This window comes from Melanerpes formicivorus, unplaced genomic scaffold (genome assembly GCF_026170545.1).
Source record: "Melanerpes formicivorus ecotype bairdi unplaced genomic scaffold, bMelFor1.0.p_v2 SCAF_28, whole genome shotgun sequence".
Lineage (NCBI taxonomy): Eukaryota > Metazoa > Chordata > Aves > Piciformes > Picidae > Melanerpes > Melanerpes formicivorus.
The window spans coordinates 7,079,120-7,106,520 of record NW_027142380.1 but is presented as its reverse complement, the minus strand read 5'-3'; the positions used below and the strand labels follow the sequence as shown (position 1 = coordinate 7,106,520).

The window sequence follows — 27,401 nt, the reverse complement described above, 5'->3', positions numbered from 1 at the left end:
ACTTCTATCACAAAATCTTGAAGCAAAGAATTACTGTTTGGAAATCCAAGGTGCCTGGTATGAGGTCTTACTGAAATCAAGTTTGAACATACATTGCAGGAGAAAAGGATTTTCTGGCAGAGTTATTCTTTATGAATTGAGGAAATCCTCCCCATCTTCCATGCATGCCTGCTAACAGTTAACAGGACCACAACCGTATCCAGCACTGAAGGCATGCTGTGTGAAAATGGCATTCTTTTCTTTTCTTCTTTTTTTTCGCTTCATACAAGATTAAACTGCTTGAAATTATTTAGCTAGTATTTAATTATATTAATATCACTGAAAATGGGGGAATGGAGATGATTAAATAGGACTAAATCATTTTCATCCCTGTGACCCTTGTCTGGGTTGTAGGGAAGAGTGACAAATGCATCCCTGTGGTAGCTCCGTTGTGAAGTTAAAGGTGAACTTGGCCAGAGTTTGTGGAAGTTTTTCTTGGTCAGTCTGGCCAAAACACGATGTGGTTATTGAGCTGAACGTTGGGGGAAGCAGAGGGACCTGTGGGGCACCTGAGGGCTTTGGGGGATGCAGAGGAACAGCAGGCAAAACCCTAGGAGAAATGGTGTCTGAAAACAATTGTGCGTATTAAAGACATTTTTTGCCGTTGATGGCATTAGCATGTCAGCAGGTCTATACTAGTACAGCTCCAAAAGCCAAATTGCAGCTGTATTTTTACCTTTGCTGCCAGGTTTACATGCAGCTGGGTATCTACCACACCTTATTGTTATCAGTCAACAATACTAAAAGTAGTTCATTAATCATATCAATAACAACAATCGTGTTTCATGTGGAAAATAGAAATAAACAACTTAAAAACACAAAAAAAGGAGATTGATTTCTGCTCTGCATGCTAACTTAGCCTTCTTTAAATATATCTGCCAGTAGTTTAATTTGAACTTCAACTCCCTGAAGGCAGTAAGACAGAATTATTTTAGTTCTTCATAAACTGCCTTATGTGATTCATTGTTAACTCATAAAACACGCTCATTTTCATGTACTTAAACAGTTAAGCCATTTTTAAAGTTGGTTTGTAATTTTTGGTATTTATATTTTTTTGTTGGCAACACTGCTAAGTTGACATCTGAGAGATAGAAATCTCAGATGAATTTATAGCCCTCAGTTTAGGTTTCGTTTGCTATCACACAAAATATCAGAAATAAATATTTTTTATCTAACGTAATGTAGAGTACGTTGCACAGTGTCTAAAATAAAGTTTAGTTTTGACTGAATACACTCAAAAAGGGACCCATAAATATTAGAGAGCTGTAGTTAAGAACTTACATGACTGTTTTAAATACTATTGATTTAAACCACTGGCTAGATTTTATGAATCAAAGTGTAATTTCCAAGCTTTGGCTATATTTCTCATCGCTAAAGCACTCTCTCTTGTGTGCCTTTAGCAGCTTTCCAGACATTCAACACGGGATTAAATGATAGTAGTTACAATGATCAATAGGTTAAGACCGGTACAATCACTCTTACCGCTAATGACCTCGGTAGTAATGGGTAATAAAGTGTGGGCTATAATAGCCTATTGCTGGTGCTGCATGCCCTTTGATTCCTAGTATTACCAGGGACTAGCTACATGAAAAAGTTGGACGTTGGGAGTTAAGAGAGTGGATATATAGGCCATCATTCTTAACTACTTAAAGTCCTCAAACTCTCCATGTGCCCACGCTTGGTCTGGGCCGTGCAGCTCATTTTTAACGCCGTAGTTTCTGATTCATTTGAATTTCGATTGTAAAAGGTTTCTGTAAGTTGCTTTCGTGATGAGCTGAAGCACAAACTTTGGCTAAATGTGGCCGTTGGCCATGTTCATAAATGGAAAGGAAGGTAGGACCCTCTTGAGAGGCACAGGTGTGGTGTGAAAATGTGGTTTCAGATGGTACAACGAAGTTGTCTGGGTCAATGCAAACTTGTATTCTTAGATGTGCCATATATACACACACACACACACACACATACATACACACCCATATATATACACACACCCCCATACATACATATATATATATATTTAATCTCCATCCCTGGATGTTTTCAAGGCCAGGCTGGATGTGGCTTTGGGCAACCTGCCCATGGCAGGGGGGTTGGAACTAGATAATCCTTGGGGTCCCTTCCAACCTTGACAATTCTGTGTTTCTGCAAGATGGATAGATGAATAGATACGTATATCTCCATATATGTATATAGAGATACATAGGTGAGAAATTATTTTTCCTTTGCTGGCTAAGTGCTACTGTTCTAGCAAAGAGTGTACAGCTAGGAGATTCTTCCCCTGAAGGCACATGGCCAATTTTCAAAGGTAGGGCCAAATCCTTAGATTTATCCCAAGATAAACATGCAAAAAAGCCATGGAAGTGAATGGGAGTTGTCTCTGCATAGCTGACGGCAGAATGCGGCCCTTCGTATTAATCACTGATGTGTAGGGTTTACAGCACCCCACCCTATTCCTGTCTGTATCCCTGCTTGTCGTCATAAATCTGACTGAAGAGTATTTGTGTTGTCTGTCTTCCAAGAAGGGCACAGAAAACATACTTAAACATGCTTCCTCTTCTGTTTGCTCAGTCCAACTTCAATGAAAGGTAGTACAAACCTGAGGGTAAAGTAAACTTCTCTGGGGATGGGAATAATGAAGGTGAGTCACGCTTCGGGGAGAAGATAGTGACAGCAGCATTTAATTAAATAATGTTCTACTCCCAGAGAACTTTGTTAAAAACTACAGATTAAAATGATCTGAATTAGTGGGATTGCCCATCCTGATGGCTCAGTGTCCTCAGAGCTGGTCCTGTGTCGCAAGGTGGTGGCACAGCAAGGTGGTAGCACAGCGGCTGGCTGGTGGCTTTCCCATAGTCACGGTCAGATGACACTGGCCATGGGAGACCAAGCACTGGCTTCAGTGGGATTGACATTTGACCCGTAATTAAATCTCCATTTGCCAGTGCTCACGCCAGCCTGGCCCACATCAGCTGTGTGGGAAGGTACAGTGGCATCAGGCGTGCACCAAGGACCTTGTTGAGTTCACATTAATAAGATGTCAGAAGAGCCTGAGCCTTTGCTGGGCTTTGCTCAAACAAATGTGTTCAAGGCAGCATCTGGCCCTGGCACACGACATGTACACAACAACACGGGGAGATGTGCAGAGTACATGCCTCTGACCTTCAGGAACCATTTTTAGTTCATCAAAATTAGTGATGCTGAGAAATCAGGACATCAGTGCATAATGACTGTGAAATTAGGAATGAGAGCTTGCTATGCAAATGACAGGACAAATCATGTGAAAAAGTCAAGATAAACTGCATATTAAGACATTATGTTACATAAAATTAATACTGCATTTCTCTCTTGCTTACTACTACACTGGGAGACTTTAATTTTTTTAACTCCTTTATCTTCTGATCAGCTATTGTCTGCTGATTCTTTAAAAAGTGGTGCACAGAAAAAGTGCTAAACATATTATTACCTTTTATTGTAATACATGAGATGACAGGAGATCCTTTTTAGTAAAGTATATCCTTTACTGCTTTTAGTTTTGTGCTGTCATCTATTTGATTTGAAACTATAGAAAAGTAAGGTGCTTAAATATTACTGTTAAAACTCATATGGGTTTTGTCTTTTCCTCTATTGTTAGTTGGGTTTTTTTCTTCCTCCTTTTCTTTTCCTTTTTTGGGGTGGAGGGTAGAGGGGTGGGTTTCTAGGGAAATAGTCTTCTTGCATTACTAGGACTGACAAAATGGTTCTCATGTAGTCTGCAAATTAAACACAAGTGCAGTGATTATTTTGAATAGCTAAATTACATTCTAGAAAGCTTGCAGAATTCATAGCATTGTCATTAGGTATCCGCTTGAATACAATTTGTGTAACCTTGGCCAAGACAGCCTGTCATTTTAATGTCAGTGTTTTATCTGAACAAGACATCATCCTTTCAGATACAGTGTACAGGTTCCTTGCAAAGATGCCCGTGCAGAAACGTGTTAACAGTTGCAAATATGAAATGCTATCAAGTTCATCACTGTAGCTGTTTGTCACTGAAATGTCATGGAAAACGGCTTTTAATGGTGTCTCACATAATACGAAAGAATTGAAGACATCTGTATGCTGGGTGAATATGGAATGGTAAAGACATCGTGGTAAGGCCTTGCTGTTAAAATTGCATAGGAGTCTAGAGCTGTTATTCACATCACTGAGCCTTCCTTCAATTTTCTTAAAAACCTGTGGTAATAGGGTCTAGATCCCATCAGCGCAGGATACTTGAATGTTGGATTTCTCTGCAGAAAGCAAGGGCCTTTTTTGGGGAGAAAGGACCCAGCTGACAGTTTCTTATACAAATAAATAAGGTTTTGTATCTTGGATACTTTAAAGAATTCCCCTTGCAGTGGTGTTTCACGCTAGGGGAACTGAGTCTCCAGGAAAATGTGGTTGGTACCTCTGTGAGGTGGGCTGTGAAGACTCTTGCCTTCATCACCCTCGATGCCAGACGTGGGGATGGTGGTGCATTGGGGCTGTGGTGGTGCGCTCTGACCCGCTCTTGGCTCTCTCTCATGCTTCAGGTTCCAGTGTCGGTGGCTATGATGACACCTCAAGTGATCACTCCCCAGCAAATGCAGCAGATCCTCCAGCAACAAGTGCTAACTCCCCAGCAACTCCAAGTCCTGCTCCAACAGCAGCAGGCACTCATGCTTCAACAGGTAATTGTTTCCTTAACAGCTTGGTTCCTATACATCACAGAGGGCTTCACCTCCCAAAATGTTTCTGGTGAAAGAAGCTGCCCACATCTTGGGTCTGAACTTTGGAACAGCCATGCTCTGAGGTGAACTGACTGCTCTTTTGTTTTTAATTCTAGAAATAGCTACTGGAAACAAATCCAGGGAGCAGTGCTAGGAGTGTTTCCAAGATCAGCTAAATAATACAGATGCATATTTAAGTGTCAGGACTTCGGCAGATGTCCCTGTTGCTTTTGCCTCCATCCTTCAGAAATCATGGTGTGCCCTGACCAGTTGGAATAAACAAGGTAGCAGGGCAGTGCTTCCCAGTTTAGACCTGTTATGCCCGGCTGGGAGCGTAGAGTACTATGGAAACAGTGGCAATAAAAGCAAAGAGGTTTGCGAGCCTTAATCTGTTTGACTTCAGCCACTGTATGCCGGGCGGTGGTGTCTCAGTGTTTCTCGCAGCCCGTGGTCCTTTTTCAGCTGAAAGATGGCCACCGACAACCCCTCAGGATCTCTTACGGTGGGGTACAGCACAGTGGGAGGCTCATGAGTCTTGGGGGGGGGTGTCAGTATCCAGGCCAGCCTGACCTGGCATGCTCCCTTCTGCCCGTGTTGGAACGCTGCTGGCGCAGTGCACATCTGGGGAGCAGGGAGGAGGAGAGTATTTCCCAGGATGTCTATGCATGTGTTGGACAACACTTAATACAGTCAAACCCTATCATTTAGAAAGCATGTGTGTTTCACAACAGAGATTTGCCAAGCTCTCTCAGCAAGGGCATTTTGGCTTTGTTGTTACAATCAAAGGTCATTCCTTGCCTTATTTTAATTAGTTTGTGTAGAAAATGGTATGTTTTTCATCAGTTCATTTTGGAGATTACTTTTCAAACGATAATGCCAAGAATAGTCAGTGTGCACTGAATTTATTGTTGAGTTTCAAACTAAAGGTCAGGCCATTACAGATAAAAGGATGCTATTTTTCAAATCACAGTTTGTGTGTTACACCAAAAGGGACACTGAATTGGCTCTCCACTTTGTGACTTACCATCTTTCCTTTTCTTTGTAGCAGCAGCTTCAAGAGTTTTATAAGAAACAACAGGAACAGTTGCAGCTTCAACTTTTACAGCAACAACATGCTGGAAAACAGCCTAAAGAGGTACAGACAATACCCATTTTACTTTCAAACCACAGACCCCTGGGGACTGTCTAGTGGCTATTAAACTGTCATTCATCTTATAAATGATTGCACAACTGAACTGACTCTATCAGGCCTCAGCTTTCAGATTTAGAGTTATTGTCCTGTTTTCGCCTGTGTTTTCCTGCGCTTTCTATTTGCTTGCTGCCACATATTTTATAGCAGGGGACCATGCCTGGATGTTTGGTATGAGTACTGGAGCAAGCACCTAGACTTGTATCTTGGGAGAGTGCTTGTGGAAGTTAGTTATGTTGTAAAGGGGAGGGGGCAAGGCAGCAAGCCCAGAGTTGGTGCTGTCTTCTCTAAACAAGGCAAAATGCCAAGAGATGTTGAGTTTGGGCTTGTAGTTGCCAACCAGAGAGGTTCTGATTTTGTGGTACTCACAGCATGGGCTCAGCAGGAGGGCCCACGTGGGAGCTGCATCTGTGGTGACACCACGAAGCAAGGTCTGGAGGCAGAGGTAGTGTAAGAATGCTGCCTGTTTGCAGTGTAGTGGCATGAGACCTCACTCTGATGCCATCAGAGTCCATGGCAGGAATAGGCCAGGCCAGGGTGGTTTCTGTCCATCCCTTAAATACTCTTCCAAAATACTTGTTGCGTCCTAAAGTTTGCTTGTTGATTTTGGTGTGCTTAAATTGAATTTTGCTGCAGTTGCACTTCTTTTAAAGGCATGAAGTCCACCTCTCTAGTCACAAGCAGTGTGAGATTTCAGTGTTTAATCTGACATCAGTGCTGCCTTGGGTCGATCCTAGAGTGCTGCTTCTTGGCACGAGACACTGTGTGATGTCCTGCCATAGCAGCAGCACTTGTGTGTCACTTGGCAAGTGGCAGTGCTCGAAGCATGCAGCAATTTCTGCCCCCTCCAAATTTTGGCAAATTGTGCCACCTGCGCCAAGTTTCAACCCAGGGTGAATTTTTCCAGCTGAGTTATAAACCCCTGAAAATAGGGGGGTTTATAATGGAAACGCTGACACAACCTTAACCATAGCGCGCTTACGGGCGCCACTATAATAAAAAGGGAACAGATTAAAAAGTGTCTAAAATGTAAATCTAAAGGACTAACAGTAATTAAAATGGAAATGGCACAGGGAGGGAAGGCATGTAATTGTGAGATATCACTGTGCAGAATGCTCTCAGCTTTGTTTTGCTGGCTGTTTTTCTAATTCAGTAGGGCTTACTCATCAGTGGCAGTTCAATGCGCGTTAATGACTCTGGGATGCAGGCATCACTCTGGACAAAGAAATGATTATTGTGCGGTCAAAAGAAGTTCAAAGACAAGAAGGGAATTTCAGTTTTTTCCTTAGAGATCCACATTCAAGAGCATATAAATTAAGCCAAATGTTAAAAACCACAGTCTGAAAGCTGACTTCAAAGTCACAACTCTCTAATTAATGAACTGCGAGCTTCAGTTTGGACAAGTCGTGGTTTGATGCGCCCATAAATCAACATGACAGGTCTGTTTCACAGTCTCAGACAGCGCTTGTCATTGAGTCACATCAGATGTAAACACAGCAGAAAAAAGAGGGAATATGAAGGAGGTGCAATTGATCAACAGAATTGGTAAAAACCCACTTTTGAAACGCATTATGCATGATCACAGGAAATGGCGATAGCCTCAAGAGGCTTTCTCCTTCTGCTGTTGCTTTTTTGAATCAGATTTCTAACAGCCTTCAAAAGGGAGAATAAGAATTATGGAGCTTCTCCCCTGTGGCTGGCAGGCAATAACCCCCTGTTGTTATTTTGTGCTTCTTTCTTTTCAAAGGCGTCAAAATTTAGTTTTTTAAAGATCTTTAACTCTATATTTGAAGACAAACAATAAAGGGCTGCCACTGTCATTCTTATCAGTTACCAGGGATTGTATTTTTTCTTTCTGTTGCCACTTCTTATTAACCTCTTATTTGGTCTATTAGACATAGTTTTGAATGCAAGCCTGCATGCTGGGAGAACATGAAAGTTCAGATGAGCTCAGAGGGCAGATAAAGAAATTTGAAGGGGAAAGTTACACAGCAGAATGAATGATAAAAGTTAACTCTTCTAAATTGCTGTTGTCAGACAGGAGAGCATCTCAGACACAAAGATGAGGGCTTGGAGCTTAAAGGAAAAAAATACTTTGTGTTAAAAAAGACGAGAAGAGAAGTTAGACAATGTGATGGCATTTCAATATCTAACACGCAGATTTACTGTGGTCACACTTCTGATATTACACTAGCGCCAGCAACAATAAGAAAGGACTCCTTCCTGTTTCAAGAAGAGCATTTTAACACCATAGCTGTTAGGAGAACAAGGGGCCCAAGCCTCTTCAGCGTTTTCTAGGGTTTTGGGGGAGGTATTTTGCTGATGGTTTTAGTCAGGGCCCATTTCAACGACGCATTTCATCCCGCAGGTTTGTTCGGCCCCAGTTTTGCTGCCTTTAAGAGGTTATTCTTGCTAAATTAGCATGTGAGCAGCGGCCTTTTATCATTATTTCTTTTTCCCCTCCCTCCCCTACTAAACAGGCATGGTTGTGTCACATGGAGAGCGGTGCCCTGGTAGAGACCGGCGGCTGCCCTGCTAACGAGGGCCGAGTTTGTACCTTGACAGATGGAACAAGTGTATTCATGTACCGCAGCCCCCGAGACATTTTGTTAGTGCCTTGTCCTATTGTGTGTCTTGAAAGAATTAAAACACAACAAATGTCCTCAGCCCCGCTGGTAAAAGGGGTCTGACCCCCAAGCAGGAGAACAGATGGACCCCAGTGAGGTTCCTGGTGGGTTTTACTCCTAGGCTGCACAGCGTAGCAGAGAGTGAGCACCGCATGGTGCCCAAGAGCGGGACAGGCTGGGGTGAGATCTCAGCCCTGCACCCACAGGGTTTCCTCTTTCCCAGCGCAGCCCCCATCTCCTAAAGGCAAGGAGGGCTTCAGAGCTGGAGGAGGATCCCATTTGGCTGCTGGGCAGAGCGGGTTGTTTCCCAAACAGGGCCGTTTGTCCTCCGGCAGTTGTGACAGTTTATGTTAGGCAGTAGGGAGTAACCGAAGAAAGGAAAACAGACCTTTGACAGAAGCTTTAGGGAGGGGATCAAAAATGCAAGTTTTATCAGGATATTTCAGCATTTTAACACTGACTGCTGACCTGACAACAGGACTGCGCGGAGACCTTTTTTGTATGCATTCAATTGTGAGAAGTAAACAAACTGCCTTGTATCCTGTGTTTGGTAACTGGGTGGGGAGCGCAGTTTGGCAACGTGTCTTGCTTTTAAATTCTTTCTTGGACAATGGGCCTTGTATACTTTTATATCCTGGCTTTTCAAAGTAGAGAGTGTTCAAGAGCTTTTCTTAGGATAGCTGAGAAGACAACCAAACGGGCATCAGTCAATTTATATAAAGGGGTTTTTTTCAAAACAAAACACGCTAACTCTACACTTGGGTGACAGATAGGTAAAACACAGCTTACTGGAGCTACATTTTTATGTAGTACCATTTAATATGCATACAAAGGTATGTTAAGCATATGTATATTTAGAAAATGAATATTTATGGGGGGAAACGTTACTTGAACTCATTACAACTGTTGCTGGGGCTTTGCGTTCATCTGTTGCTGTTGCAAATAGTTTTCTCAACCGGATCTGTTGGAGCAAGCCGTTGCAAAGAAATGAAAACTACTGAGTTTTGGGATATCTAAACACCTATTTGTTTAACTGTGCTCTTGAAGTCGTAGATTTTATTTGGAAGGAAGCTAAACTGATTTGATAAATAGTCCTGACTGTCAGTACAGTCATGAGTATACAGTGTTAAGGTTGATGGACCATGGTGGAACAAGAAAGCGGGGGCCAAACCCGTAGCTGTTGTCTGTCAGTCCTGCTCCTGCAGCTCTGGTGGATTTTTTCCCCAGCTTGACACCAGTTGGGAATGGAGCCAGTGATCCTCTGGCTTGGTGTCAAGGAAGGGTGACAAAAAGCTTGGGATCTGGCTGGGGTTTGTTTGTGGAATTATGTAGTTTTGTAAGAGTTAATTTTCTTTCCATAATTGTTAGCCATAATGTGTATAAGACCTCCACCTTGATATGATTCCTAGCAGATTAGGGATATTAGATAATTTCCTTCTATTTATTGTACTACTGCACTGTATTATCTTTCTATCACTCAGATAATTACTAAGGAAATCTACATTAATTTTTTTTGGCTAGCACAAGAAACTGCTAAACACTGGCATGATGTATTGATGTTTTACACAACAAAAGTTTTCCTCCTGTCATTGTACAATAAATAAAAAGATATTTATCAAAATGCAAAGCCTTTCATGGGTTTTAAAGAACAAAGCAAATAAAACACAAGATGAGCATGGAAGCAAAACCTAGAGGCTTCCTTAACTGAACGAAATTAAGGACTCTGAAGCCTGGAGTACTGTACATATTAAACACTCACATTCAAGTAAGATGTTGTTTGCTAAATTATGAATGTGTGTAATTAAAATCTAGTGGCTGTTTCTATGAAAGATTTACAATGTTATTTCATCGTTTGTCATGGCTAATTAACAATATTAGATGAAGTTTTTCTTCTTCAAAGGTCTGATTTTTTCTCATTTATTTATGTCAGAAGTGATAAACAGAGTAGTTAAAAGCTTCTCCGGGTACAACAGTGAGAAAAGCAACATGTTCTTTTACACCTCGAAGGTTCAAGGTTCACATCCCTGTGGAGTAAGGCAACTCCATCTTCTTTCTAGAGAGAACAATTAAAATTTTCAAAGTGCAGAAGTAGCAGCCTTAAATACAGCACAGAATAATTCTGAACATAACAGAGTATTGTGGGGCTTGATGGATGAATAAGAGAGTAAGTATAAAATACCATAAATTAAGCCAGTTGTATTGCCTTAACTAGTTAAGACAACCCTTGCATGAGCAAACGGAGCACAGTGCAGGGTTGGTTTTCATCACATCTGAGTGTGATGGGATCGTGCGGTATGGTTCTCACGTTAGATGTGTCCTATGCCTCAAAGAATTACCTAGGACTTTTATCAGCTGCTAGCAGCATTTGCTTTACCCACCACTGGAAAAACAGCCACTTTTGGGGTAAAACATAACCACATTGACCAGGGTGGTATGGTAGTGTGGACCAGGGAACATTCCACACATTTTTAATTGGGATGGCAGGAGGAGTTTAGGTAGGATGAAAGTAACTGCTGGAGGTGCAAAGAACTGCAGCTCTGTGGTTACCTCTAGCACCTAAGTATCCTTTGGGGTCTGCTATGGGGTGGTGGGCTTGCTAGCTTGGCTTGATACCAGGTGACTGCAAGCAGAAGCTGAAGTGTGTTGAGACAAGGAGCCCTGTAAATCCTCTGTTAATGCTTTGCTCTGTATTGACAAATGTGCATTGTTATTTATTTTCTTTCTTTTCCAGCCCCAGCAGCAGCAGGTGGCTACACAGCAGTTGGCCTTTCAGCAGCAACTCTTACAGATGCAGCAGTTGCAACAGCAGCACCTCCTGTCTCTGCAGCGTCAGGGGCTGCTGACGATCCAGCCTGGCCAGCCTACTCTGCCTTTGCAACCCCTTGCACAAGGTAGGTGAGGGGTTGGGGAGCTGCTGGCAGGCAAAGCGACAGCATGCACACACACAAAACTGTCAGCAAGAGAGTGAGATCTCATAGGTTCATAAAATAATAAGCACAGGAAAATCCTGACAGGCAGGGTGGCCACTATAAAGATGTTTCTGGAGAAGTGCAGCACTGAAGTTGTGGATTGCTCTGGCTGGTGGGAGGCAGGCGGTTTGGAGTTGGGATTCAATTGGCACAGCTGTAGCTGGTCTGGCAGACCTGAAGCTGCTGCTTATACTAATCTGGGCTTGAAATCCTTCACAGGAGGCATCTTAATCGATTCTCGGTGCTTGCTTCGTGGCTAAGGATAGCATCAGAGCAGTGTTTCCTTTTCTAAATGTGTTACTTGGACCATTTCTGGTTCCAGCCTGGCATGGAGCCGGGCGCAAAGCAACCCTGATCCGCACGCTGCCCAAGTGTAGAAATTGGATTGTCCTTCTCTGCAGCTGGAAGGGAGAGGTGGCAGCGTCGGCTCTCCACGCCTCTTGACATGGCCTTTGTGTCACTGCCTGTATGTATCATAGCTTCAGTCCTCCCGCCATGCTGGGCAAATTTGGATTACCTCCATTTAATTTTAATGGTGTTATTGGCAATTAGATCCTCCTACATCTTTATTCAGTCCTGCACTCTGCAAGAAGTTACTGCTTTGCTGAAACCCCTATTTATTTATTTTTTTAAAGATACTGATGCATTAAAAGCAATAACTACCAAAAGCACAATACTTTTGACAGTGATTATAACCTGGTATTTTTATTCTCTCTTCCTCTTTGACTCAGTTTTTTGTCTGCAAGCCTTGGGACGTTATAATAGGCTTGCCTGAGCTCTGGCTGCTGTGATGAAGGCAAACTGTTCAAAGTTGTCATGGCTCAGAGAAGACCAGGTCTTTCAACCATGGTGCTGGTATTTCTGAATAATCATGCCTTTTCCTTCCCTTGCCTCATAATAAATTTAAACATCCACCTCAACAACTTGAGTCAGCTCTGGTTGAATGATTTGGACTCTTCAGAGCAGCCTTAGGGCTGCTACTAGTTGCTAAACCATATAATGAATTTACATTGAGCTCTATTCAGTTAAATGGGGGGACGGGACAAAATTGCTTCTATTTTCCACCCTCCTTTTTTGTGTGTAGCTGCAAAAGGAAAGTGGACATTAACTTAGATGGATAAAGGGAAACAAAACTGGGGAGTGGAGTCTGCTTTGACATGTGTCTGACAGGGTTTATTTAGGCTTATTTTCACCAGACCCATACAGATACTTTAGTGCCTAACATCTGTCTTGAGAGGCCAAGCTTTTGGGGGACCTGACATCTCCTTCTGCAAGAGGCAGTTCCTTTCCAGTGTCCCAGAGCTGAACACCAGGTCTGGACTAGTCCTGTGCACAGAGGCATGGGAAGGTGTTGCCTGGTTCGGAGCTGCATGATCAGACCTGGGGTTGTAGTTGGTCAGTCACCATCAATGTGTGGTGTGAGAGGGAGAAGGCATGAGATGAATCCAGGAAAAAGGGCACAGGGACGAAATGCCATTTAGACTTGCAAAACGTAATGGGCATTAATTACACTTCAGATTTATTGTTGGAAGCATCCCAGGCTGTTCCCACACACCCACCGGACTCAAGCTTCAACCTTTCTAATTTTTCCCACAGCTCCTATACTATTAAGTTGGCTGGGTAAGGTTCATTGTATAGTATATCAGTTAAGCTGTCCAAAGGAGGGCAATTGGGCAGTGACAAGACACGCTCATGTGTAATGTGAAAGAAATGAATGTGGTGATGCATGAAGTGTAATCTGTGCGGTAACACATCGGAGACACCAGTAGGTAATTCAGCAGTCGTGGCATTGATTGATATGGTTAGCAGGGCAGTGTAACTATTAGTCCTCGCCAAGAAGCGTATTTAAAACCAAAGGGGTGCCGACTTCCACACCAGAGGAGACATAAACATGAGCAGAAGGGGCTGGTTCTCACAGGGAAATGAGCTGTCAGCCTTGGGGGCGGCTGGAGCCGGGGGCTGGGTGGCAGGAGGAAAGAGTAACTTGAGAATTCAGGCAGGATGCAGTACAGCACCAGGGTTTTTTTTTTTTTATCAGAGGGACGATGGCTTAAAACTGATGTCATTATGAGGTTTAAATCAACTTTCTGCTTGCTTGAACATGGTCACCTGGGTATAGAGGTACAAGGACACAAAGAGGTTGAGCAACTCTGTTTGTCTTTGAGCCAGTGATACCTGGGGTTGGGAAATTGAGTTCCACGAGCAGCAATCTGTCAACTGTCCCCACAACATACATTTTTTAAACCTGTGCCTACGTTTTCTTTCATAATGAAGGAGACTAGTTGTCCTGAAAAATGCAATGAAGAGCCAGGGCTATAGTTTAAAATAATTGGTAATGGACACTTCTTATTTAAAAAATAAAATTACATGTATCATGTCCTTTTGTTTCCAGAACAGTTTGCAAGACAGAGACAAAGACAGTAAATGTGTGCAGAAAGGAAAATAAAAACCATCCCCCTAGTAAATGGAACTATGAATTTGTTTAAAAGCGTTTTGCTTTTGTTCTTAAGTATCTGTAATAGTAATAAATGTTTCCAAGGAGAGAATGCTGCTTCAGAAGTGATATTTTTGTTATGGTTTTAGAACTAATACGTTCTTTAAAGCTGTTTTTTAGGTTCATTTTAGTTTTTAGTGCTCGCCCATTTGTCTCTGGCAGAGCAGCACATCCTTTAATGCTGTATTTGTGTAATCTTTGCTGCTTTGTGTTTAGACACATCCATAATCTAGATCCTACATCTGTACGTAGCAGCAATGTAAAAATAAACCTCATTTCAGCAGTGTTCTGAGTTGCGAGAGCTAGATCTTTAGTATCTGCAAAATGAAACTGCAAATCACACCTCAGATCACCAGTGAGTGAAAATAATAGGAATGAGACGTCTGGGTGCCTGATTGCTCCTGTAGCTTTGGCAGTTTCAGGGCTAAATCCCGTTCCCGGTACGTACGAAGTTGCAGCCCCGGCAGTAGCGATCTCAGGTAATTGCAGTGCAGTTCTGGGAATCTGACTTAAAATTTAGCTCTTGCTGTTAAAATGAAACCGTTAAATGGTAAATTACATAATTTATTGCCAGTGTTCGTGGACCTATTTGACTTGCTTTTACCATTTGTTCTATTATTTTATTTAACCATTTTGCTGGATGAATAATGAGCACACCTTTCAGGTGCCCGCTTTGACAGGCTAGTTAGGAAGTCTCTTCAGTATTATTCTAAAAGAACTAAATTTGGGCAAGGGAAGGAGGAGAGAAGCTTGTTAAAAATAGTATTTTATTCATCGAGTGATGTCATCATTTTTAAGTGATGGGTTGTGTGCAGATGTCTATGACATCACAGTCAACTCTTCAAATTCATATATCCCGGCCCCAAATCCTGTTTATTGTCCTCAGGAATTTTTCCCTGGACATTTTGGTGTATTGTAATTTTTCTTTCAATATATATTTTTTTTCCTTTCAATGTTGTACATAAAAGTATGTTATAGTGGTTACACTTGTATAGGAAGTTAGACCAAACATCTTGACTTCTAAAGGATCTGCAGCGAGATATAAATATGTTGTGTGTGTATTTCAATGCCTGTAACACTTGCAAGCTTTTTCCTTGGGATAAAGCATTAGTAGATCCAGGATTGACCTGGAGGACAGGGGAAAGGGAGAGGAGGAAGGGGAACAGGGAGGAGGGGAGTGGGTGCTAACCTGTCTCTAATTAAAAACCTGCAGAAATCCAGATAAGGAGGTGGTGGCAAAAAGGGAGAAAAAAGGGGAAAAAATGAAAAATAAAGGCCAGTTATTCTTTCCCCTATTTGCTTATTCTGGAAAATAAAAATAGGTGTCGACTCATATGGTCTCCTATCAATATGTTATCATCAGCAGACAAGTCTATTCACTATTGTTTCAATTGAGTAAACAGTGGTGTAAGGGTCAGCCCTGCTCACAGGTAATTGTTAGTGTGCAGACAGTCCTGTCAAGCGTGCTGGCTAAAAATACATCCCACACTGTCACTTTGCAAGGTGTTGGAAAATAATGGCCCCGACACAGCAAAACAGGACATCGGCTTGTGTACTGACCTTTCTCTTTGTTTAATGTGCTCAGAGGTTTAATTTCAGGGGACAAGTAATAATTGAATATGTCTAATAACTAAATGCTCATTTGGGACAAAATCCATCAAAATATAATTGGCATTTGGGGCTGATGAAAGGCAAATGACGTGGCTTTAGAGGAAGGGATGTGTCCTAAGAATATCTGATCACTTAATGTATAAATTGAAGCCTCTTTCATAATATATATTAATTGCAGATACTTAAGGATTTTAGCATTTTTCTGTAGTGAACTGTTACCGGAGACCAACTGTTTTTGTTAATGCTACTCTGGGAAAGGCGGGGAAGGTTATTGGTCTGTCGTGCAATAATTTACTCCTCTTTGATATGCAAACGATCCACGGTGAATATAAAAAAATCCTATCAGACTCATTTCACAGTTCTTAACCACTTAGATTCTCTGGAGTCTATCGCCTCATTAGACCAGTGCTCTCCAAAGCTAGCATAATTAAAATCTTTAACAGTTTAGCAAAGTAAAGATGTTTGGCTGATCACGTTGAGATGATTATCTATCCATTGTATTCTAAATGACAAAAATAAATTAAATTTAGACCTTGGCATTTTTTATTATGTGTTTCAAATGAATATAATGCAGACTGCCTTCTCTTTTTTTTTTTTTATTATTATTTTATTTATTTATTTATTTCAATACCTCAGGTTTGGTGAGATCCATGCCTGCGTGAGCTGCTGCTGTACGCTCAGAAAATGGCAGGTTTCCTTAGGATAGCTCCGGTGCTACAACGTGGTGAAACAATGAACAGTCATCCAAGTGATGATCTGGAAGCAGAGTGATGAGAAACCTCTGTAAAAACACACAGACGCTAGCTTTTATTATTTTACTATTTTTTTTTCACTTGGATGTTTAAGTGATGCGTCTCTACTGCTAATTTTTTCCCATGGCCTTCTCTGAAAGAGCACTGAAATAGTCTTCAGTGAGAGAAGCTTGACTTGTTTCATCATGCCACAAACCTAAGCGTTATCCAGAAGCATGATCTCAGCGTGAGCCCGTGTCACGCTGACGCGCGCGGCGCCCCTTGCCTCCCAGCCTTCGCTTTGGCCCACTGGAGTTGGCAAAGTTTTTCCCTTGCCAATGAAAAACGTTTTTGACTTGCTATTGACTTCAGTGTCCTAACCCTCCTGTCCATTTTTGGCACAATGGGGCGAGGAGGGGGGGGAAAAGAAAAGTTTATTTTTGATTATTGAAGCTTATTTTCTGTTTTCGTTTTACTTTTGAATGGCTCATTAGCATCAATCTAAGCAGTGACAGTAATAATAGTGATACTTGTATAGAAAGTTACACAGTTTTTCAGTAGACACATCCATCAATTAAGGGAGCAGTTCAAGAAACCAAAATTAATGAGAGAGATAGGTGTGTTAATGAAATAATCATAGTATAATCAATTTGACTGTTAAAATTTGAAAAGCATTTCAGGAAGACAATATGAATTCATAATTTATGTCTAAAAGTGATTAATAAAAACTGTATTTAATAACAAAGCTATTTGTCATCATTTAAAACTTAAGCACAGAATTAGTCATATCGTGCCTCCTGTTGTCACAATAATAAGGCTGAGGTGGTGTGTTGGGTTTGTTGGTTGGTTTTTTTTTCCTTAAGACTTTCCTTTCTTTGGAAAACAGGTTAGAAAGTGCTCACTTTCCATAATAAGAAATTAAATTGTGTGTTAAAAAAAATAATCTATTAATTGCCCCAGCTGACCACAGAGTAGCCCTTGGCCACCTTTGCTGTCAAACATGCAGTGTGCTCAGGGTGATTTCTGTCCGAGTTGGGACTCTGGAAATAGACCCTGTGCAATTTTAATTACAAAAAAATCATAACCATTGACGTGGAGTTTGGGGTGGGTGACTTTTATGTGGATCCCCCTACCCTCCACCTCAGATTTTACCTGGCATAGGTATTGCAGGTGTCACAGCAGAAAATGGAGCAGAGCTCTGCAGTGTTCAGTATTAGCCTTTATTTATTAAAAAAATCATACATGCGCAAAAACACACACACAAAACTAACACTAGGCTTTGTTTACTGACTCTTTGATTTAATTACTGTTTGAAGACGGCCGAATTAGCTGTTAATTGATTTAATTATCCAATTTGTTTGTTTCAGGCATGATTCCAACAGAACTGCAGCAGCTCTGGAAGGAAGTGACAAGCTCACACACAGCGGAGGAGGCAGCCAGCAACAACCACAGCAGCCTGGACCTGTCCACCACCTGCGTCTCCTCCTCTGCGCCGTCTAAGACCTCCTTAATCATCAACCCACACGCCTCAACTAATGGACAGCTATCAGTCCACACTCCTAAACGGGAGAGGTAGGTGCTGGTGGGTTTTCCACCCGTGAGCATCTTGGAGCAGTGTGCCGAAACGATGGTGAAACAGTTGGGAGCGGTGGCCAACCGCCTTGGCCTCGGTTTTGTCCTCTCTGTCTTGCTCTGTCTGATTTTGGCGTGGCTGAATGGAGTCTCCACTGGGCAGAATATGCTCCTTTTGTTCAGATCTTTATGGCTTGTTAATTGGATCAATGTGGCACAATTAGCTAATTAGAAGTGCATTGGATAAGCGTATTGGGGGAAGTGTGAGGAGCGTGAGCTGCTTTTGCTGCATTTTGCATCCCGGGTGGTGTTACTCTTGATGTGCCTTGGGCTTCTAGGCTGAAGGTGAGAGAAAAAACCTGTTGGTCAGTGCAGGCTCTTTTACCACCTGTTTGCCAAGTTTCAGTGCCCCTTCTCATCTAACATGTTAGCCATGGGTTTTATTTTTTTTCACTCTGTCTTTACCAGCTTTCACAACACAAGAGTTCAGCGTGTTTCTCTTAAAACAAAGTGGTAATTTTTTTAAGTGCTGATAAAATTAGCTAACTGGTGTTGTTTGGCTTTTAAAAGTGTGAGTTAATTTATACTTGCTAGGCTTGCATTGTTAAAAGAAATGGCTTAAATCAGGGGTTGTCTGTTGACGTGCTTCTCGGCGCAGGCTCTGCTTTCTTCCAAAGGATGCTTTATTGCAGGTTTGTTTCTTTACACCCCCAGATTTCACTGAGGCGTGTCTAACAACAGAACTTTTGCTTACAATGAGACAGACGGTCCCAGAGGAGCTCAGGCTGTGGGTGCCAGTGCCTGCTGCAGCCTCGGCGTTGCTGCCGAGGAGGAGGAGGAGGAGAAGGGTCTTTGGGAGTGTGCAAGCAGTGTGGGCGCAGTGGGGAGGGCAGTGCTTCTTTGCATTCAGGAGAGTCCCTTTGCCCATCTAGAAACGTTTCAGCAGACACTAGTGAGAGCTGGATTTTATGGAAACTGATGGCTTTGTCTTGCCATCCTCCTTTCATTCATTAGAAAGAGGATAATGGAATTTTTAAGCCATAGAGTTTATATTTCTGGTGGTCTGAAAGTAGATTGATAGGGAAGCTATATAAATACCTCTTATATCATTCTCATATTAAGAAAATAGTGCTGTTTGGAATAGATAGATTTTAAAGGAGAGCACACCAGTGCTGAAAGGGCTGGTCTGTGTGTGTAAGGCATCATTATTGCAAGGACATGTGGGGGAACATCAGCCTATACATTTATAATGCATGTAAGTGTCAAGGACATGGTTTTCATGGAGACTTACATGGGACACTAAAAACAATTTGATGTTTATTAAACAATTAAATTCCCTTTTTGCTGCATATAGAGCTGAACAAGATGGGTTTATGACTTTTCAATAAATTTTTTATCTATGTTTTTCTGAGTGAGTGTATAAAATAAAACCCCATGCAGTGAAATGGATCTCCTCTCACTGAACAGAGGCATGTGCTGTCTGCTAATGGCAAGCTAACCGAGGGAACAGTATGCCACTGCTGTTTAGTGGGAAATGCAGTGGAAATACAGGAATCTGTCCTGAAGTAAGAATTTTCTCTGTGCATGCCGTCATGCAGAACTGGAAATCCATGTGTCTGAGTCCCGTGTTTGTGGCCTGGAGGCAACGGGGATCTATAGACAAGGTGATACTTAATGTTTTTGTTAGTAAAGGTACAAATGATCAGGAAGGCGTAAACAGGCATGGTGTTGTTTGAGATTGTCTTAGTTTAGAAAGCTTAAAAATCCTCTGGTTGAACTGATAGCTGTGTTGCTAAAGCTTGCCATTGTACTTGTCTTACATACCTACTGAATTCTTTATGCTATCAAAATACAAAAAAAGAGGTATATTTAGGAATACAAATAAGAGAGCTGGAGACTTTGCTGTGTCTTGCCTCTATTTGGTACATGGAGGGTTTACGCCATCCATTTGCTGCAGTGATTGAATTACATCTTTAGCCATAAGTAGAGCAGGAGACTACACACAGAAGACTGCCTACTGATGCACTTAAGGGTTTTGTTGCAGTCTCATCAGGCACTGTGGTGCCTGCCCGGATTTCATCTGACACAGAAACTCCTCTGGTTGAGATGTGTTGCACTGGTTTCCTTTCTGAAAGGGTATTTATCTGCAGGCAGGGAGTTTGGGGGTGAGTGAGCAGCAAGGAAGGGGTAGCTGTGCTGCACTCTGACATGTATCTGAAGCTCACAGAAGGTGAAATTTTAGCATACTTACAACAGAGAGAGCACAGGCCTGAGTAGGATTTTGGTCATTTTTTGACTGCAAATGTTAAAACTAGAAAAATCTCACGGGCCTGGTAGGAGCATGAGTTTGCTAGATTTACAGTAAAATCCTTGTCTGTTCTTGTACACAATTGGTTCAGCACAATAACTGAGCTTGCAGATACAAGGGGACTTGTGGAGATGGTCCTGAGCCCAGGCTCAGGTCAGATGTGCCTGTTGGAAGGGCTTCCAAGGGACATGCTAGCCCTCCACCTCCCATCACTCAAGTCCACAGCCTCGGCTGGCCAGGGAAACCTTGTCACTTGTGGCTTCCACCCTGTCATTCCTGCACCTTCTGTGCAACTGGCTGTTAGCTTTGGTCTGATACAACCAAGAGCTATTTATTTAGATTTAAACAACAATAAAAAGCACATAGTAAAAGATGTAAGTGTCCTAAGAGTTAAGCACAGCCACATCATAACGACTGCCCAGCAGCCATAAATAATCATATACAGGTAACATTAACTTTTAGGGTGTGCTGTAAAGCTCTTTTTCCACCCCTTCCTCTTGGGCTTTTGAGAAGGAGTGGGCTGCAGGAGGCAAGTTGGTTATGTGGGAGTTACTATCATCACTGTTATCTCTGGCACATGTCACTGGGATAGTTGAGGCTGTGTTTTACGGGATTCTTGATCCCACAGGTCAGGTCATAAGGCTGCTTGAGACCCATGAGACAGGACCGCAGAGGCACTTGTGTAAAAGTCGTGGGGTGAGCAGCAGCTCTGCTGAACATCTTGGGTAAAACCACGTTTTGGTTATAAACAAGGGGTTTAAAATAGCAGGAGAAATAGTCACTGGCTGCTTGCTGTGCCCACGCGTCGCCGTGCCGCAGGCCCAGCCTCATGGTTGTGTGTAGCAAAGCTTTAGTCCTGCGCGGGCTTTGGGGACACAGCTCTGGTGTCGCCAGTGACACCACTGCATGGCTGCACACTCAGAGCCCGGTGACAGCAAAAGCTCTCCTTTGTGGCAAAAAAAGCCAACAGCAGACAGGTGGCCAGAGTCACCCCAAGATGTTTGAAAAGCAGAAGTACATTTGAGAGCAGGAGGTATCCTCTGCTCCTGGGCAGGGACCAGGGAGTATGGTGGTGCTGCTCTTGGGTTGTTCGTGCTCTGTGTGTATGGCTTTCCCAGGAACGAAACAATTGCAGCTATAAATAATGGGTTAATGCTTCCATTCATTTGGGCTTTAAATGTATATTACATCTATGCTTTTGTCCCACATTTTGCCCAGTTTCTGTAAGTAGCAGCAGCAGCAGCTCTGGGGTTTGGTGCACAGCAATCTGTTAAGGAGATAAATAATCTGCTTTGGCATGACACTCCTACTCTCCTCTTTAATTTGTCTTACACAAGGAAAATTATAATTAAATCATTCAGGGTAAACCCTTGAGTGTAGAGAAGGAAAAAACACACTTTGGTAAAGATTGCCAATAGAGACCAACTTCCCTGTTGTGCTGTGCAGAGACATTTATCAATATTCAGCACTATTAAAGAGAGAACATTTCGTGTGATTTGTGAGGCGGATGCCAAAGCTCAAATCAAGGCTTGTTAAGATCCTTTCCCCATGCAATCATGGGCATTCAGCATCATTAGAATTCAGCACTGACTGTGTGTTTCATGCTTTGATTTTACTCAGACAATTTAATAATGTTTATTGTGCTGATTATATATATAAATTCACTCAATGCAATAAACATACCTCAGTCATCAGTACCCTAAGGGAAATATTTAGTTATAGATACTTGTATTCACTCAGGATAAGCGAAAGTGAGACCATCAACCAGCATGCAAACCTCTCATCATCTTACCAGCTTTTGGGTTTCTTTAGTAACATGCATTTTTCTCTAGACAAGTAAATAAATAAATAACAGGAGCCAGTTGAGTGCATCTGCTGTGCTTGGAAATGTGAAGGGCAGTACCTGCTTTCCATCTCATTCTGCTGCATCTTACCTGGGGGGAGCTTGACTATTTGAAGAGAAGCAGCAAAACAAAGCAGGTGGATGCCTAGTTGCTTCAGATAACTCCTGATTTTATAACCTGATGAGCAGTGAACATCCAAAACCCTGCATGCTTGCAAATATTCCTGATGTGGGTAGGTTAGGAAAAGCAGAACAGTGCAGAATTCACCAGCTCTTTCCTGGTGAGGTTGCTCCAGCTTGGGGTTGATCAGTGCTGTGAAGGGTTGCAGGTGTCTGGGCGCTGGTCGCACCCTCTGGCACCAGTCTCTATTGACTGCAGCAGTGACAAGAGGATAGATGCTGTGTGTAAACAAGTGAGTTTATAAGGTCAAGACCTATTAATTTAGGAAACATATCTGTTTGCAAGAGGTAAGGTGAAGAGTTGGAAGTAAAGCTGCATGTCCCAGAGACTTTTCTCCATCTTCCAGCAATTCCATGTTTGTCCCCTGTTGTCATGACCATAGGATAGCCTGAGTTGGAATGGACCTTGAAGATTATACTCTTACTCCACATAAGCAAGCAGTCATCTCATAGGAAAAAGAGATGGGATAAACAAGGGGATTTTTTAAATTACTTTTTCTTGCCAGCATCGCAGGAGGGAAGGAGTCTGGAGAAGGCTCTGAAGGGAAGTGAGAGGAACAGCATGGCAGACCATTGATCTGCTGGTTAGGCTTTATTGCATTGTGTTTTACTGTTGTTATCTTCCATGCCAGCTGATCATCCCCCAAAATCCCAAGGCCTTTAGATGAGGGCATTAGGATTCGGCACAATTAAGAATTACAGACTTGGGTCCATTATTAATGCTCAGGATGAAGCAGTTCAGCCTGCAGTCCATATGTTCCCAGGGCCTGATCCTCTCTTGGCCTGCCTCTCCATGTAGTCCCTGGCATTCATTCTGCACTGGTGCCAGCATCAAATCTGCTTGTCCATGTCAGCTCCTCTCAGTTGCTCTGTGCAGTTGTCTGTAGCTTGTTATACTTCATCATCATAGTATCATTCAGGGTTGGAAGGGACCACAAGGATCATCTAGTTCCAACCCCCCTGCCATGGGCAGGGACACCCCACACTAGATCAGCCTGGCCAGAGCCTCATCCAGCCTGCTCTTAAACACCTCCAGGGACGGGGCCTCGACCACCTCCCTGGACAACCCGTTCCAGGGTTTCACCACTCTCATGGTGAAGAACCTCCTCCTCACATCTAGCCTGAATCTCCCCACCTCCAGCTTCATTCCATTCCCACTAGTCCTATCACTACCTGAGATCCTGAGAAGTCCTTCCCCAGCCTTCCTGTAGGCCCCCTTCAGATACTGGAAGGCCACAATTAGGTCACCTCGGAGCCTTCTCAGCAGAGTTTGGTTAGGCTAAGTTACCTCAAATCCATTCTACCCTAAGAAATCTGTGTGCCAGGGGCCTTTCCTCCCAGAAGTCTTTTAGCTGCTCCATGTGCACCAGCCCCATTGTGACCCTTACATTATTACCCAGGGTCTGAGCAGCTCAGGTGCCTCCACACAGCTTCCTCACTGCAGAACCAGGTTGGAGCCAGAGACTCAAGCCAAGCCTGGATTTCTGGCTGCCTGTCCAATAAACCATCCTGCTCTCTGCGTGGCTGCTGTGTTTCTTCTCGTTGCACCTCATACAGGTGTGATGGTTGTGAGGCCAGCTGGGCTGTTGGTGACGGTGACGCCACAACAGCCATATCAGGGCTCTCGCCCAGCCGTCTCCATTTATTACATGCAGGTACAACCCAAAGCACCCCACTACCCAATCCCTTGGTGCTTGCTCCACAGCTAAAGAAATCACTGCTGTATGCTCTCCTGGTCTGAGTCACTTCTCTCTGTAATCAGCTTTGAAAAAAGACCAGCCGTGACTCAGGCCTGGAGTTGCTAATCTTCAGGTTTAAGCCTTATCAGGCACTTTTTACTGTTGGTGTTTTGCAGATTGGGGCGGGTAGCCTCCCTTGCGTTGCCCCTCTGCCTTTCCGAGAAACCTCTTGATCAATCAGTTGTGCGATGTCGGTTGCTTCTCTGTCTGCCCGGGAGCTCTGTAATCAAACTATGCTTTTCAAAGAAGTTTTTCTCTTAAACCCTTGAAAATGGTTACTGTTTTACTTTGTTTCTATGCTGCAAAAGATGCAGGGTTAGCCAGTCTGGCATTGCTTGGGGTGGCCCGGTGCTGGGCAAGGGTGCTGTGTTTGAGAATTTGCTGTCCTGGGGGAGCTCCCGCACGCCAGTGCTTCGCTGCTTTCTGGTCCCATGTAATAACCATCAGTTGTACAACTCCAAACGCTAAGCTAATGTATCAAAAAGCACTTAAAATAGATTGGGTGAGCCTTGGCAGACGCCTAACAGAACTTTTCCAAATTTTAGCATATGTATTGTTTTATTCCTCCATCTGGCCAACAGATCATTGTTTGATATCTGAGTGCTTTGCATATCTCCTCCCTTTTCTTGCAACTGAGATACTTACACGTGTGTTTAATACAGCTTAATGCTATTTTTACATAGCAGAGAAACAGCTGATGGCTTTCTGTTAATTGCATGCACTTTGCAGTTAAACTTTTACTAAAACATTCCTGTCTAAATACTTTAAAAGTCCAATGAAAATTTGTCCTCTTCTTTTATTAGAGGTGTTTATGTAGTGGTCTTAAAAAGGGACCTGGTTTTGTTTTACTGCTCTGTGGATTCCTGTTTCTTTTTATTTCCTCCCGTGTGCAAGTTGTCCTTCCTCAGCGTTTGCTGGGGAGATCAGACTACCCTAAAGAGCTGAGCAGGGAGCTAATGAAGAACTGTCTTGCTTTTGTGTTTTTGGCTTTTTTTTTTTTTTCAATCATCACAGCCTGAGTGTGGAAAAGAAACACCCTTGAAAATGCCATAAAAAAGTAGAGGAGAAGTTAGGTGATTTTCATGTGACTATTTTCTCTGCTGTTCAATAAAAATGGAGCAGTTAGTGTGACAGCTGTTATTATATCATGTTATATCGTACTGCTAAGATATTGAGTAGCATTTAAAGTCAAACTCCACCATTAAGCTGTATAAACTTTATCCGTTTCACTATGGTTTAATGGAAAAAAATGAGTTTCTCAATAAAATGACATCATTTTTCCCAGGTTGTAATGTTCACTTTACAACTGTTTTTCTTTAATTCAATTTATTTTACTTTTCTTTTTCTTGGCATCCTTTTTTTTTTTGGTTTTTTTTTTTCCCCTTGCAGTTTGGAGAGGGGGAAATCTCCTTTGTTTGTAGAGCAGCTAGGTACTGCTCAAACCTCTTTCCCCTTCTTCCCCCTCCCTCCACATCTTGTGCTAATCTGGAGCTCTATTTTTGTCAGGCAGGCAGGGTTATATTTTCAAGGCAGCGAGATGCACATTGAAATTTGGTAATCAGGATTTGTGGCTCTACCTGCTGCACACTGAGGGATGGGGGAAGGACCCCAAGGAAAAATTTACATTGCGTTGCTTGCTGCTGGAGCAACCTTTGTGTGATGCCATGGAGGTGTGTTTCCCCCCTCCCCCCCCCGTAGCTGGTGTTTTTAGGGTGGGAGGGCTGTGATTTCTTCTGCGTGATCAGAACACACATGTGTATATTATAAAGTATAGTCCCCTTATTAAAACAACGGGGTAAGCCCAGGCAGGGAAACTGCTAATATGTGTTGCTGCTTGTCATTTGGGGCTGTGTGAATAAAGGAGATAACTATTCCTTTGGGAAGCAATCTCAGGAGCTGTGCAACAGATCTGCTAGCCAGCAAAATCCTTGTTTTTTTAAACTGTAATTTTCCTTTTTTTTTTCCTGGTGTGTGTGTACTCAAAAAAATAGCATCATGATGGGCCCTTAAATACCATTTCGTAGACAGAGCACAATTTCCACAGCACAGGTGGTGCTAATATAGGACAGTCCCCTAGGCACTTGTCGCCAGGAGTTGTACAGCTTGTTCAGTGTCTGCATCCATATGGCAATCTGTCCCATTCATAGAAAGACATTGTAGCTGTGCCTGTGGGTGCTGTGGTCAATGTAGTGTAAAAAGTAGATTTTAACTCTCGGCAACCTATGTTCTGCTGTTTGTTTTATTGTGGAATCCAATTTATAATGCAGGGGGAAAGAGGGGAAAAAAAAGAAAAGAAGGGGGAAAAAAAAATCAGATCTGAGCAAATTCCAGAACAATCTGGCTGGCTGGGGTTTGTGTTTATTCTTGGAGCTCACGGTTAATCGGCAGGTGCACCAGCCCTGCGCCCCACACCGCTCCCAGGGATGGTTTACAGGAAGTCTTGCTCGGAAGAAACATTTTCCTCCTTGTTTATACTCTTGAATTAACTCAGGAGTTGCAAAGCTGTAAACGATGTTAGCTGGCCACATACATCACACAGGTCTCTTTCTCACTTCTTCTGGTTGTTTTTTGTTGTGGGTTTTTTTCTTTTTCTTTTTGTATTTTTTCAGAGCATTGGGTGGTTTACCTTGGGTTTGCTGTACTTGGGGAGGATGCTGATCCCCTTGGAGCATGTGTTACGATGCTGCCCAGCCAGCTAGTGGACGCCCCTCGAAGGGCCAAATCACATTAAAGGAGCCCTCTGAAAAAGGGAGGCTGAAGGTTTTGTGTTGCACAGGGGTTCAGGAATAAACAAGTGAACGTGATTTATGGCTGCTCTGGTATCTTGCCATTCCAGTGCCAAATGTTGTTCTGTTTTAGTGTGACTATTTGTTATACCTTTCAGTAAACACAAACAAATAGAGCCTAGCACCTGCAGCAGCATATGATATTTACACTACCTGTATGATTCAGCATGCTTCCCTGGGGAAGCAGGCTTGTGTCCTCTCGATTTTAGTGCTTTTGTAAATCATGTTCTTTGGAGGGAAAGCATGTGGCAGAGAGAATTCAATGCTTTAACTGTATTTCTCCCTTGGAGTCATTATTTATCTTAATTATTTTTTTATAAACCTCTTCTCAAAGGGCACTTTCCTGGCTGCTGCTGGAGTGTGTGGTGGGTGAAGGTTGGCCCAGCAAGCTGCCAGGCTGTATGTGATGTGACAGTCACCTTCTGCCTGGGTTTTGTTGTGCCTGTGGGACAGGGGTGAAAAATACTGACGTGAATAATCCCTGTTAATCATATTTGTTGGCATATCCCTGGTTTATATAAGGGTGAGAGGCTTGCCTCAACTCTAAATGTAACAGAGTATAATTCTGTTAAACAAGAATAGATCT

The 27,401-nt window shown here is 42.7% G+C and overlaps 1 protein-coding gene across 12 annotated transcripts in view; it reads left to right on the top strand.

Annotated features, from left to right (window-relative positions):
- FOXP1 (forkhead box P1) overlaps positions 1-27,401 on the top strand; it is a 405,896-nt gene that overhangs the window by 323,393 nt on the left and 55,102 nt on the right. For 11 of the 12 annotated variants that reach the window (XM_068154355.1, XM_068154362.1, XM_068154352.1 and 8 more), the window contains 4 exons: positions 4,590-4,727; positions 5,812-5,901; positions 11,314-11,473; positions 17,755-17,959. In XM_068154355.1, coding sequence (XP_068010456.1) covers positions 4,590-4,727; positions 5,812-5,901; positions 11,314-11,473; positions 17,755-17,959 — 593 coding nt within the window. The remainder of the gene's footprint in view (positions 1-4,589; positions 4,728-5,811; positions 5,902-11,313; positions 11,474-17,754; positions 17,960-27,401) is intronic. The other variant, XM_068154360.1, reaches the window with a different exon arrangement.